The sequence below is a fragment of the Poecilia reticulata genome, linkage group LG6, assembly GCF_000633615.1.
Source record: "Poecilia reticulata strain Guanapo linkage group LG6, Guppy_female_1.0+MT, whole genome shotgun sequence".
NCBI lineage: Eukaryota > Metazoa > Chordata > Actinopteri > Cyprinodontiformes > Poeciliidae > Poecilia > Poecilia reticulata.
This window is the reverse complement of record NC_024336.1, coordinates 22,282,089-22,296,391: the sequence shown is the minus strand read 5'-3', so window position 1 is coordinate 22,296,391 and position 14,303 is coordinate 22,282,089. Positions and strand designations below refer to the sequence as shown.

At 39.6% G+C, this 14,303-nt stretch overlaps 2 protein-coding genes across 2 annotated transcripts; one reads left to right on the top strand and one right to left on the bottom strand.

Annotated features, from left to right (window-relative positions):
- The first annotated feature begins 425 nt into the window (after positions 1 to 425).
- On the top strand, positions 426 to 8,169 carry lmf2a (lipase maturation factor 2a). Its single transcript, XM_008412439.1, has 14 exons — positions 426 to 659; positions 1,082 to 1,335; positions 1,427 to 1,455; positions 2,192 to 2,385; positions 2,479 to 2,657; positions 3,095 to 3,239; positions 4,550 to 4,678; positions 4,761 to 4,866; positions 4,944 to 5,040; positions 5,126 to 5,308; positions 5,382 to 5,550; positions 5,850 to 5,961; positions 6,796 to 6,904; positions 7,400 to 8,169. Exons 1-14 carry the CDS (start codon positions 566 to 568, stop codon positions 7,760 to 7,762), a joined length of 2,163 nt encoding a protein of 720 aa, XP_008410661.1. The 5' UTR covers positions 426 to 565; the 3' UTR covers positions 7,763 to 8,169.
- miox (myo-inositol oxygenase) lies at positions 8,122 to 12,427 on the bottom strand. Its single transcript, XM_008412438.2, has 10 exons — positions 12,273 to 12,427; positions 12,113 to 12,187; positions 10,938 to 11,018; positions 10,619 to 10,781; positions 10,472 to 10,539; positions 9,625 to 9,734; positions 9,157 to 9,224; positions 8,809 to 8,858; positions 8,582 to 8,694; positions 8,122 to 8,489 (listed from the first exon to the last, which is right to left on the bottom strand). The coding sequence occupies exons 1-10, from the start codon at positions 12,288 to 12,290 to the stop codon at positions 8,381 to 8,383; spliced, it is 855 nt and encodes a 284-aa protein (XP_008410660.1). The 5' UTR covers positions 12,291 to 12,427; the 3' UTR covers positions 8,122 to 8,380.
- Positions 12,428 to 14,303: the final 1,876 nt, after the last annotated feature.

The window sequence follows — 14,303 nt, the reverse complement described above, 5'->3', positions numbered from 1 at the left end:
CTGGAGGTGGTTGGCCACTATTAACCTTTCTGTGTGAAGCACATACTTTCAGAGTGACCTGACAGAGAAACCGCCCATTTGGACTAAAAGGCATTGTAAAAGTGTATAAAATAGTATTCACTTTAACCACAAAAATATTTTGGATTTTACACATACATTTTGAATACATTACTGATTTTTTTCTTTTTACATGTTCTGTTGTTTTTTCACGCTCTACATTTATACTAAATGAAGATTCCTAGACGTCTGCTGCAGTCCTCTGTTACTGTTTTTGAAAAGCTTATGAAAAGTAAGTAATAAACCACATTCTAACATCAAATAATATTTCCAAAGGGACGCACAGGGTGTGAACATTGGTTACAGATTTTACACAGGGGTACTTAAACGCAACGTGTGTTTGAAAGGAGCAGCAGCGACACCTTGTGGCCGCTCAGGTGATTTCAGAAACTTTTCCCGTTTAATACGTGTCTCCCGCTCGTCAAATCCCCGCTTGCAGCTTCCTTCCTGCTGCACAGAGACAAGCGGCGTATGTGGAGAAAAGAACCTCGGTGGCCGGTGGTCAGACATGGGGGAAACTATCCTACCTCGGCGCCTGTTCCTCTGGTGCATGGCGCTCATCTACATGGTAGCTTTTGTTTCCCTCTACGTTCAGATACCAGGTGAGACTGAACGAAGCCATCTTTCTCCCWCTGCTCCATGCACCGCGTTAGCATTGTTAGCTGAAAAAACTTCTAGCTGAGGCTCCCTGTGCTGCTGCGTTTACGTGGTGAAGGAAACTTCTGCTGTTCTGCGTACTGAGCTAACTTTATGAGCTGCAGAGAGAAATCCAACCTGCTAGACAATATGGCCACATACTGGATGTGTCTTTTAAGCACGTTAACACAACTTTCACTAAAACATTATGATGTACATTATGTAGTTCCAGAAAGTTCCATAATGCAGTTTCAGCTTAATTGCAGACCTGCATGCTTTACTTGCATGTATTGAGTTTGAAATATCAAATTCAAATGCAAAATCTGCACACATTGACATGGACAATAGAAAAGTTAATCCCAGAGTAATTAACGTTCCTTGTATCCAGGTCTGTATGGGAATGATGGGCTGCTCCCTGCCCGCTGGCAGCTGAGGTACACTGGGAAGCCTCTGCTGGAACAGCTGCTGACCTCTCCCACCCTGCTGTGGCTGGGACCCCACCTGGGCCTGGACACCCAGACGGCCATGGAGCTGCTGTGCCTCACCGGAGCCGCTCTGAGCCTGGCAGCCACGCTGCTGGAGTCTCTGAGGGACAGCCTGGTCTTCTTCTGCCTCTGGGCCTTGTACTTGTCTATGTACCATGTGAGTTTGCGATGGCCTTCGTCTCCTTTCCTCTTTTCTCTGACACAGTATGTTTTCTTTTTATTTGCCTAAAAGTGTTTCCCTATTACAGGTAGGCCAGGTGTTCCTTTACTTCCAGTGGTAAGTGTTTTTGATACAACCACAAATTGAGCACAAATCAGAGATGGATGATGAAGGAAAAGGATTCATGTTTTTTCAAACTCTGTCAGATTGGATGTGGAATTATCTGATTATTACTTTTCAAGTCTCCCCAGAAATTCTCAAATAAATATGGATCTGGACTTTGACTAAGCCGATCTGACAAACACATGCTCTTATCAAATATGCTTTCCAGTTCTGGATCTATCTTGATGTTTGATGAACCTCTGCTCCAYGTTCAAGTGTTTTGCAACCTCTAGCAGGTTTTCTTCCTGTATTGACCTGCACTGAGTTCCTTCATTCCTCCCTTTAACTCTGACCTGCTTTCCTGTCCTTGTTTGAGGTTAAAAAAAGTTAAGGTCTGTGTTGGTACTTCTCCACACAGAGCATTTTGTATGTATGCAAAAAATATGCTGTTTCAGTGGCTTTTAATTAGGACCCCAAATAAAAATGCATCATGCCACACGTTTCACATTTCTAATATGTTGAAGCTTGTGATTGTAATGCACAAGCGTTACCTCACATCAAGATTTGCAGGCCAGTTCAGTTTTCATTTTCACACAGTCTCTACAAACAGACAGACGCTGCTTTGTCATCATAGTGATGTTTGGCTTTGCTGCTGTGCAGCAGAACTGCAGATGACTCACTCATGATGAGATCCTCTAGTCTTTTTCTGCAACTTCCTGCTTCCTTTTTATTWAAATTTTTTTCCCTGCAGGGACAACTTGCTGCTTGAGACCGGGTTCCTCTGTATCCTCGTGGCTCCCCTGACATTAATCAGGGGATCTCGAGCGGTCAGAGAGCACGATCCTGTGACCTTCTGGCTGATTCGCTGGCTSCTCTTCAGGCTGATGTTTGCCTCTGGAGTGGTGAAGCTCACCTCACGTTGCCCCACGTGGTGGGGCCTCACAGGTACGAGTGTTTGCACAAAACGCTGCAGGTGYTACCGGATTTCGTTGGAAAATCTGTCTGATGGCTTATGTTCCTCGTGTCTGTGTTGAACAGCTCTGACATATCATTATGAAACCCAGTGCATCCCTACTCCACTGGCCTGGTTTGCCCACCAGTTGCCGGTCTGGTGGCAGAAGCTCAGCGTAGTGGGAACATTCGTAATAGAAATCCCTGTACCGTTTCTCTTCTTCAGTCCTTTGCGACGGCTGCGACTTGCCGCCTTTTATATGCAGGTGAGAAGAGAAGYTTGAAATGGCATTCTCAAATGCTTTCTGAGATTCCAGATATTCATTGATTGACTACTTTTGTTCCAGTCTTTGTTAATGCTAAAGTCTAATTGTTCCAGCCTGAATGAACATCTGATATTCCTCCATAGAAACTTTGATTTCCTTTAAGGCAAGGTTTAGCTTTTGCATTTTTTTTAGCTCAGTTACACAGCAAATGGCCAACATTGGACCTWCTTCACTCAGTCAAAACTTCCACACCAAAGGGTGTTGTTGTCAGTGCCTTATTAGTTGTTCATTTACTAATAAGGCAAATATTCTATTTTTTTTTTTAATTTCTTTTTGCTGAAAATTGGCCAGTTCCGATCACAAGCTGATTTCTCAATGCGTTTCTATTAAAAACCCAGTTTTGTTTGTAAATTGGATTGTTTTTTTTCTCTGTGTAGTTGCTTCTTCAGGTGCTCATCATTTTGTCCGGTAATTACAACTTTTTCAATCTGCTGACGGTGGCCCTCTGTCTGTCCCTTCTGGATGACCGCCACGTCAACTTCTGGCTCCGCAAAGCAGACAMGTCTGGAGACGAGAACAACGGTACATGCTAGCAATTCACTTGTTTCCTGCCATGGCTAACCTGCAAAGCAGATTTTATTGTTTACACTTTGAGTAGATGTGGAACAATTTTGAAAGAAAGAAAGAAAGAAAGAAAGAAAGAAAGAAAGACAGAAAGAAAGAAAGAAAGAGAATTTCTTGGTGGATTATGTATTAGACTTGAAAATCCGTAATTAAGTTTTCAATTTTTAGACAGGGATAACATAAGGTGAGTTCGGAATGAACTTTGCTTTCGTTAGATTGCTTTTTATCACCACTATGCAAAAAAAAAGATAAATGTTTAAATTATTGTTGTTACGCCATGTTCAGTACACATGCAAAAGTATGTCTGTACAAACATGTATTCATGTTTAGGAAGAGCAATGATCATGATTGAAAAGTAGGGAGGAAGTACTGTTTATAACTGGACATTGAATTTGAATTAACAGCCTATTTAGCTTTAAAAATAGCTAAATTAATTGAGAACAAACTTATTTTAGGCTAAGCCATTTTTACTTCTGTATAAGGATGGAAAAATTAAGCATGGCAAAGTGTTTGGCTTTCTACACTTTTTTTTTTTCTCTGTGTCCTAAAAATCAAAAATCTAATAATGGCTAATAAATGTAGGGGACTTAACATTAATGTACATATATTTGATTTGGTTCAAAACATCTAAATTGTGACATTCTACCCATCATTTTTTTGTTTTTGACATATTAACTCACTGAAGACTACACAGGGTTGCTGTCAGTTCCTGATTTAAAATTCCCCCAGAAAACTTGCTGTGCCTGGTGTTAGGGGCGTTAGGGCAGTCATCCAGCTGCCCGTCATGATTTTGAGTTAAAAAATGATAAAAGTTGACAGAAAATTTGTAAATATGACTTGATAGTTATGCGTCACTATCAAGAAGATTAATACCTAAACACCAACCATAAAGTCTTCAAAAAAGCTATATTTAGAAAAGAGTTGTATTATAAATAAATAAACAATGCTAAACCTGGTGGGGGCGCAAGTAAAGCCTGGTGGCTCATCAGGCTTATAATACACTGTAGGAAACCCTGGTGTAGAATAAACCCGTCCAACAATTGAACTTATTTTGTTCCAGATGACAATAACGGGACATATTATTCAGTACCAAACTCCAAAAATTGGATGCTGATTTCATTAAAGATTTGTCAAACCTACAGATAAGACTTGGTATTAAATCAACTTTTGACAACCCCCCCCNCAAAAGATGATCAGAAATTGTAAAAAGCATCTTGTTTGCAGAAACACATTAATTCTACTTATTTGTTTATTTTTTCTCTCCATAGACTCTAAGCTGTTGCTGTGGCTTTCTCGCTTGGTGGAACTGCTAGTTTTTGCTCTCACGATTTTCGGAACAATTATCTGCTTTGACCTGCAGGTGGATTCAGCCAAGAACGTCGTCTCATCGCGCACAGGTCGGTAGCTCTGCTTCAGTTTCCAAGAAACGTTTGGAAAGATTTGCACTTCATTGCTTTGGTATTCATTTGACGTTTGCAGCATTCACATACCACCAGTTTAACCAGTTTCTGAAGACCGTCACCATCCCCTGCATCTGGATCGGTGTCCTCTCGCTCACCTGGGAGTTGGTCGCATCCATGTTCCGGTGTGTAGCGTGTTCTCCGTTTTTGGATCCGTGTTATTCAAGTTGTTCATCCTACTTTAATGTGAATTCACGTGCAGGTGTGCGTGCATCTCTGGCTTCCTGAAGCGCTTTTGGGGGATGATCCAGTGGACGGTGTTTGCCGCTGCTGCTGCGTCGATGTTTGCAGTCAGTCTGGTGGGTGCTGGAAAATCAAGAGTTGCAAGATGGATGGTTTACAAATCTCACTGTAGTTTTCTCTACCTTTTTTTTATTTTTTCAGGTGCCTTTTAGCTACGTAGAGTATGACTCTCACTCCAGGTTGTGGCCGGGGGTGCGTCAGGCGCACGGACTGGTGGATCGCTACCAGCTAGTCAACTCCTACGGCTTGTTCAGAAGGATGACTGGAGTGGGTGGGAGGCCAGAGGTGGTCATTGAAGGGAGCAGCGATGGGAACACATGGATGGTGAGGTGACGGTTTAAGCTATATCTGTTCGCAGTATGCGAGTTGTTTACATGATTCTGATTTGTCCTCGCAGGAAATTGAGTTCATGTACAAGCCGGGGAACGTCAGTGCGTCTCCCCCTGTGGTGACGCCACATCAGCCTCGCTTGGACTGGCAGATGTGGTTTGCAGCTTTGGGGCCTCAAACCCAGAGTCCGTGGTTCACTAGTCTGATGTACCGACTCCTGCAAGGCAAAAGAGAAGGTGCAAAACCCTTTTGAGTTTTTGACAAATGAAAACTGAAATAAATGGAGCAGTTTTTTTTTTTTTTTTTTTTTTTTTTTTAAACCGGGTCAGATCTGTATCTACTTTCCCATGCCGTAGTTTTCATTCTCTGAAAGAAATCAGGGAATCAGGGAATGAAAGCATGAATCCACAGAAAGATGAAGCCCTTGTCTTCCTGAAATTGTGTTGAATTCCCTCTAAAGCCAAGATTAAATCAGACTTTTTTTTTATTTAACAAGGAACAAATGGTTCTTAAAGTTTTCATTTTGCTCCTGCAGTGATTGAACTGATCCAGACGGATGTATCCAAGTATCCATTTCACGAGGAGCCGCCTACCTACCTGCGAGCTCACCGCTACAGATACTGGTTTACTGAACCAAAGGCCGATGGGTCAGTGCTCACCGTTTCTCCACCAGCAATGAAACATTACAGCCACATTTTGATGTGCAGCTTCTTACAGCACTAATTAAACTCCTTGAACCTTTTCCCATTTTCTAAGTTATAGTGACAAACTTCTTTTTTTTTTTTTTTAAGTCTGTCACCATAACTCGGGATTTTAATCTGGATTTCATGTGATAGACCAACACAAAGTATAGCACATCAATGGGAAGCGAAATAAAAATGAAAAATGTTTTCCAAGTATTTTCGCAAGTTTGGGAATTTTCAGTAGTTTCCAGATCTGACTTAATTCCAGACTTTATTCCTTATTGTTTTTGTTTCTTCCTTGCGCCATATCCCCATTTTATAGTTTCTGGATCCTTATGTAAACCCTACCTGCAGCAGAAATAACAGTTTTTTTTTTTAATGCAACGGACTTAAATGACTGGGAAGTTGATGTTAGAAAGGTAGGACATTTTTGACTTGAACAATTCAAAAACTGTCCCAATTTGAATTCAGCTCCTTTATTCATGAGTTGTGCTGGTTTTTCACATAAAATCACAATGACATACATTGACATTTGTGGTTGTAATTTTATAAGCCTTTTGCAATTTATTTCTCAGTTTTTTGATTGCACAATTGTAGAAATCTTAAAAAAAACACCTTATTTTCCTCTGATATTTTGCATAAATGTCGTGTCTGAAAGTGCAAAAGCTTGAATTGTAAATCAAGACTTGTTTTGATAAGTCTTTTGTGTGAAAAACAATAGGAAATCAGAAACTTAATCTTTGCCTCACGCGTGTAAATCAGAATAATGAAGATTGATCCATGTTTGGATCCATGCAGATCTTTTCCAGAGCGCTGGTGGAGGAGGGTCTATGATGAGGAGTTCTATCCCAGAGTGCACTTGGGCAACACCTTCTTGGAGGGCATGCTCACCCAGTTTGGACTAAAGGTAAATCTGTCCATAAATGGTTACGATCACTGAAGAATGACAAACTATGATGGCAAATATTTATTAGTTAATAAATAATAAAATGACAAAACCCTTTTCACTGCTACTGCTCTCAGTCATTTTGTCTATGTTGAGATCTGTGTGTGTGTGTTAAAAGTGCCTGTCTGATTTATTTCTGTGCAAGTGTTTTTTGTTTTTGTTTAATAGATGTTAGACTTACCTTGGATTTTCAACATGTTCATCTTTTTTGTTGTTGTTTTGTTTTTGGCGCCATCTTCTGGACAGCACCCACACTACTACACTGAAAGAAGGTTCAGATGGATCTTATTTTTTTGTCAATCGGAACTAACTTTAATTTAGTAAACCATCAATTGACAATTCACTGCAAGTCTATTAATTGTTTTCCTCCTTACTAGTTTACAGAAAACACAAAAGCCTTTGAAGTTGAGGCTAATTTTTAGGGATTTTCTTTTTTTTTTTTTTTATGTTCTGCAGGACAAATCGGCTTCACGTCGGGTTTCCAACACCGCTGCTGCCCAAGCGGTGAGGTGGGTGCGCGCTCAGGTCAGAGGCGTTCCCGCCCACACACTCATCTGGACTCTCATTGCCTGTAGCGCCACCTTCTGTCTGCTCCAGGGTTTGCGCAGCAAGAACAGGCCTGCCGAGCAGACTGCAGTCACCGATAAGGCGGCTGAGAAGGTGGACGATCCCAACGAGGGTGGAGATGAAAGCTTGTCAGATCATTCAGAGGAAAAACAGGCAGAGGAGGATGAGAGTGAAAAGAACACTGAAGGTGAAGAGGAAAATGAACAAAAGGCAGTCAGTGAGAATGATGATGAGGAAGGGAAGAGTTGGTGAAGAAAGGTGAGAGTCATGACGAAGGTTTTTAGAGAAGTTTCAGACTTTGATCACCACCTGCCTTAAAATAAAAAAGCCAGAGGACATTTCTGCTTCCTCATCAGCCACAGTTTCTTCTGCTTTTGCTTTACTTCAATGATATTTCTAAGAAAGAAAGAAAAATATTCTTGGTTGCTGAAACCAGAAAATGGAATTCAAAGTATTGAGCTCAGGTTTTTTCAAGGGAGTAAATGTATATCACTGCTGTTTTCTGTATTTTTGCACTCACTACTCTGTCTTTCTCTGTGTACTGAATCATGACCAGCACTTTTTGCTTTTTGTAAATGCTTGGGTATTATTAGAAATGAAACGCCACAGGAGACATTGCAGTAGTTTTTATATAGATTTTTTTTTTTTTTTACAATAAAACAAAAAAAAAGGTTTGTACATGCATCTATAATTTCAAGCATTATGTGAGACTTGAAGAACCATGTTGCAGAGATGGAAGTTTCCAGAAGCAAAAGGTGATGACAAAAAAAAAGCACTAAGTCCAGCTTAAGTGTTGATAAAACATTGAATCATTCATATTTACATTTTATAGTCATGTAGCTGATGTCTGATGTCTGTGCTGCTGCTGGTTCACCACTGCAGCACTCCGGGACAGTATTTGTCGATCAGAGACTGGTAGTAAGGCCTCAGCTCATCTACGTTGGGCAAATCTGTGGTTTTTGTATACAGATCGAATTTGCTGCAGAGACACAGAATTCAGAGTTAGATCTTACTAGTCAAATCCTCTATTAATGAAATGAGAGGGTGTTTCTGAAAGAGGAATATACCCACTTGAACTCTTTGACCCAGGGCAGCATCTGCAGGTCTTTGTCGTTGCACAGGTGGGTGTAATCTCCGTGAGAGTGCCAGGGGTAAAAGGAATGGAATCGAATCATGTACAGCCCCTGTGGACAAACACAAAAAAAAGCATTACTATCAGTCAAGACCTTGAAATTGATTTAAACCCCAATCTGTCTGCCAACTGCGGGGGCGATCGCTTCATTTAATGATTCACACACCTCCTCTGGGATGGAGCAGTTGTTGAACTTTATGACTCTGTAGAGATACTCTGAAGGAACAAAGAACAATGTAAACGCAGAAACATGATTTATATTTCACTTCACACTTGGCATTTCTAAAGTTTGACCCCAGACAGTAAGCTATGTCTAGATACAGTGAGGATGAGAACTTTTAATATTTTCATCCCAGCAATGTAGTTTTATATAAAAAAAAAAAAAAACTTGCTCCCAGCTACAGCTGCTGTTTTGGAAATGGAACAGAAAGCATCATCAAATATTACTAGCTTAAAAAACAGTTACTGATTCGGTAAAGTGTTTTATTAGGGCAACTACGATGACTCTTCTTACCGTCATGGCCCCAGGACATCAGCACTTTGTCAAGGCCACAGTTGGGTTCATAGATCCCGTATTCAGTCCTAAGGGGAAAAAAAACAAAAAACTGATGCTGAATCCCATTTCCTCCACTCTCCCTCAGTCTTAGTGCTATTTTGTGTTTCTAAGTGGATGTCACAGTTTCTCCTGTGATGAGTGTGTGAAGTGTATTGTCCACAGTATACACCAGTGTCCATTCAATTTTGTTTTGTTTCCCGATTCTGGTTTACTCACAACTTCTATAATGCAAGAACCACCTCTGGTTAATTATTGCTATTATTCTAACAATGACCCAGTTGACAATCACACAATTCACATATTTGTACTGGAAAATACCATTGATCATGTCATGTGATTGTACTGTTTATATTTAATCTGAAAAATAAAATATTGACATATTTAATTTCTATTTAAGCAGTGAGAATTTAAGCTGAGAAAACTTACTTGTATTTTGTGTTTTTCTGGTCTGGGTTGTCCTGGAAGGTGCTGTCTCTGAACACTATGGAGTCTTGAAACTTGCAGCCCACAGGGAATGTGTCTCCTACTACAGCCCACTAAAACACACACACACACGCCGCAAAATGATTTACTCAATGTGTATGCTCAATAAGGATGAATATTTACTCTGCTGTACAGTACTGACTTTTTTTCTTTTTTTTAATTCTAATTTAGACCCCAAGCTTTTCATGTGGTGTTCGACATTTTATACGAAAGTAGTACATAATTATGTCTTCATTTTATGATGTTGGACTGAAAAATGTTTTGTGAAATGTCAAAGACTTGGTTACCCTAACTCTGCCTTGGTCTTCTCCACAACATTATCCCAAACCTGAGTGCCGTGTTTCTTCGTCTTCATTTTGCTGTGTGTTCACTGGTGTGTTCTAATAAACCTCGGAGGTCTTCACTAACAGCTGTGTTTATACTCTGATTAGCATGGGGGCTCCTTTTACCAATTAGTTGACTTTTGAAAGCAATTGAATTGGGTTTTAAGGGATATTTAGTTAAAGGGAGCTTTTTTTTTATTTGCAATAAAACTTTGAAAATAAGTTTTGTTATTCCTCCAATGTTTCAGTTTCCTTACACTTTATGATCATCCATCACAAAAAACCTCTGTTGAAATACAGGGAAGTTTGGGGTTGTAATGTGACAAAATGTGGAGAACTTTTTTTTTTTTTATTAACTTATGAATTCAAATAAACTCCAATTTACCTACACAGCAAGTTTGATTGAAGTAAATATACAAATCACAATATATTTTAAAGTGATATAGTCAAAACACTCTGTGTCATACCTGCGGCTCATCCCACAGGGCCAAGATTTTCCCGACATCATGGATCAGCCCCACTAGCTGGAACCAGTCTGAGGTGATACGGGGCAATCTGTAAGCTTTGTACTGGTCTACAAGGTGTGATTGTTTTCCGTCAGCTTTAGAAGGTACCTTCATCTGGATGTTCTTTGCGGATGCCCTCGGCAGTCTGGAAGGCGTGGAAGGAGTTGGGAAAGTCGACGTCTGGATCAGACTCGTCCACCAGCTGGTCCAGAGACATGATGGCGTCCATCATTCTCATCTGAGAGTGGTTGCAGTGGGTCCATTGAGCGTGCTGCAGAGGGTGCAGTTTGACTACCGGTAAGGCTTTTATTTTTATATCTATATCTAGGTTTGTAACTTGCAGGAAACGCTGCTGAAACAAAGTAAGAGCTTGAAATAAAAAGCAACTGAAAAATTAATTGTTGCTGTTTGCCCCTGTTTGTTCCACCTTTTGCTGGACGAAGTCCACCGTCTGGTTGGTGTGCATCACACTGTATGTTTTAAAGACTCTGTTAAAGAGACTCCCATCCTGAAAAGAAAGGAAACAATTCCTCAGTACGGTTCACAACACCATTGCACCATCATCCATTGCAATATCAGGGATTGGAGAGTCTGGAGAAAAGAGAAGTTCCTCCTTGACACATTAGGCAATTTTATTAAGTAATGTAATATTATTGTTTTAACATTTGCATCGACAGGTAAACTGAAAACTCATCATCAATAGAAAATTTTGTTTTGTCAGAAATCAGAAAAGTATTAAAATACACGTACCTATATGTTTTATGAGAAAGGTAATTTCTTAGATTTTTTTAAAAAATACTTGGGTAAATTTCTTGAACGAATGGACATTTTTATGTTTATACTTCACAACAATATAATATTCAACAGGAGGTTTAAGAAAATTAAACAATTTCACAATGATGTATGAACCTTACCAGTAGCTGACAGTTTCAAACCATATTTATAAAATCTTTAATGTGTTTTTTTCTATTTTTTAACTAATTGCTAAACTATTCCTTAATTTAGATCCCATAATTTAAACACCTACGAATTTCACATCGATTCTCTCTGGACATCTATGAAAGGCAAACTTTTAATCTGCACTGTTTGTGTCTGTTTTATTGAACGTCTGTTGCAGATTTTCAGTTTAAATAAATTTGAATGCTTTGGCACCAACAAAAATATTATTTGTAGCTCAAGTGTAGTACGGGACATACTGCAAACTTTGTTTTTTAAATATAAAAAGCTGCATCGGCGCTTTCTTATTTTTGTAATACTTTCCATATCTTAGATTAAATTTAAAGATAATCTTTAAAAGGGTCTTTGATTCCATATTTTCTCACTTCTTCATAAAAAAAATGCTAGTTGGATTTTTGGTTTTGAACAATAATGTGTATTACAGAATTCTCAAATGGATCTGCTTCAACATAATTCTGTGTTTTAACCTAACTTACTAATGTATTTACTTTCTATGCACAGCCAATGATCCAAATATATTACTACATAGCAAGAAATGTAATATTTTTTAATGTGTTATTAAACAGCTGTCCCTGTGACATTACAATTATAAACCAAATGGATGGATAAATAGTCGTTATTAGCTAAATAAAAGCTCAGACTCACCACAAAGTTTCTGTATTCTTCTTTCTCCTTGGAGTTTTCTAAGTTTGGCCGATATGCCAGAGACGGATCCGGTCCCTACATGTAAAATAACAAATAGATCATTTTTTAGCCCATAACTATTCCAGAAGGTGTTTGTAGATACATAAAAAATAATACTTACAATGTTGACCACCCTCATGACTGATGGATGAGCAGTAATCACAGCAGATGTGTTCAGGTGTGCTGGTCCTCTGGAGACTCGCCTTCTCGCTCATATATATCCTCCTGGTTCCGACTGCAAAGTGTCTGACCTATCAATTTCTTTATAAAACCTGCATGAAGTGTACACCCATGTCCAGTAACAATTTAACCACCCCTTACCTCATGGGGTACCTTGTGTGTTGAACGTTGGCCTTGTTTGTGTGTGTTCAACACAGTGTCCGTAACAAGAAGTTTTTTTTTTGTTGCTTTTTTTTTTTTTGAAGAATCAGCAGAGTACATGTTTGGACAGATGTGGAATGAATCAGCAATTTTTGGATGTACATATGAGTTGTATTGATATCATTGTTTTGATTCTTCTTTTGAATCAGTTGAGTAGAGTCTGCTTATCAGAATCTGCTCAGTCTGCAGTCAAATATAATAAAAAAATTGACTGAGGCGACACAGGGCCTCTTCTTTTCTAAAGGTGTTTAATTTCTGGGTATTGACCCAGTTACGCACAGAGAGAGCCCTGACGACATTTCTCTGTATCGGAGGTCCTCGTTATCTTGGTCAGCTGTTTTAAACGCGATATGCACAGAGATAACGTGGACTGAATAGTTCAGACAGGAGGTACTGTGTTTAAACACTGTGTTTGTAGTTTGTTGTCTGCTCCTTACAGTCAAGGACCGCAAACATCCTTTTTGGCTCCAGTCCATTTTGGTCACCAGCAGTTTCCAGCAGCTCAGACGCTAAAACGAAAAAATGCTTAAACAGGTGTGAGGAACGTTGCCATGGTTAATTGATGTAATCTACATGGACACACCTGTTGGTGCTCTTCTCCTTTGCTCGGGGGTCAGATCAGATGTGCATACAGCAAATATTTGAAGTTTCCATGAATTTTGTGTTTTACCTGCTCCTGATAAAAATGTTCTGTTTGTGGGGGTCATAGTGAGCTGGAGCCTTTCCCTGCAGACACAGATAGGCTGCATTGAGGACAGGTCACCACTCCAACACAGGGCCAAGACACACACACAGACACACACGCAGACCAGCACAAATTCACACAGACACTCACCCATTCATACTCTAGACCCAGAGAGAAGAACTTATGTATGCAGACAGATAGACCTGCAAAGTCTCTGTGAGATGACAGAATTCTTTACTTTATTGTCTTGCAAATAATAAATAATTTATTCAAAATTTTCCATTTATGCTCTGATTGTGTGTTAATATTTGTTGCTATCCTGAAGGGTCTTTAGTAACCTCTAACACGTTTTCTTCTGGGATTGCTCTGTTGGACATCAACGGTGACCAACTTCTCTGTTGGTCAGAGACGATATTGATGCTGAAAGCTGACGTTAGTCTCTGAAAAGCATCCCCTCAGCATCATGCTTCCATCTCTGTGTTTCCTGGGGGGTGTTGTCTCCCGGATGGTGCGCAGTCTTAGCTTTTAGTCTCGCATAGCATTTAATGTGTAGGTCAAAAAGTTCTGCTCTTGCTATGTTGATTGAGGCAAACAGCATAGGGAAATCATTTATAAATTCTTTAAATAATAAAACACGTAATCCTTCCATAAAGACCAGAAGCGCGTGTGCAATAATGTGCAGCTCCCCCAAAGTTACCAGACCACTCTTGACTGTTTTGCTGATTGACCTCAAGTGGGTTTTCACTTTAGGTGAACAGCAATAGGGAGGTCTGAAGTTCTGCCACACTCTTTCTATTTTAGAATGACCGATTGAACAGCTCTGCAAAATCTAACACCGAGCAAAAGTGGCTCTCAAAAAAAAAGGACACTTGAGGAATTAGTTCAGTAGTTTATTGACATAGAAATAGAGTCATGCTTTTAAAATTCAGGTCATGCTTGCAAAGTGCTTTCATGTTGTTCTATTACAGTTTAGAGCAAAACTGAGTCAAAACTAAAGTGACTGAACTCCTGCACAGAAACAGAAGGGACAAAAAGAGACCTCGATGGCAGTAATCTCATTTAGGCTTTTTTTAAAAGTCTGGAAAT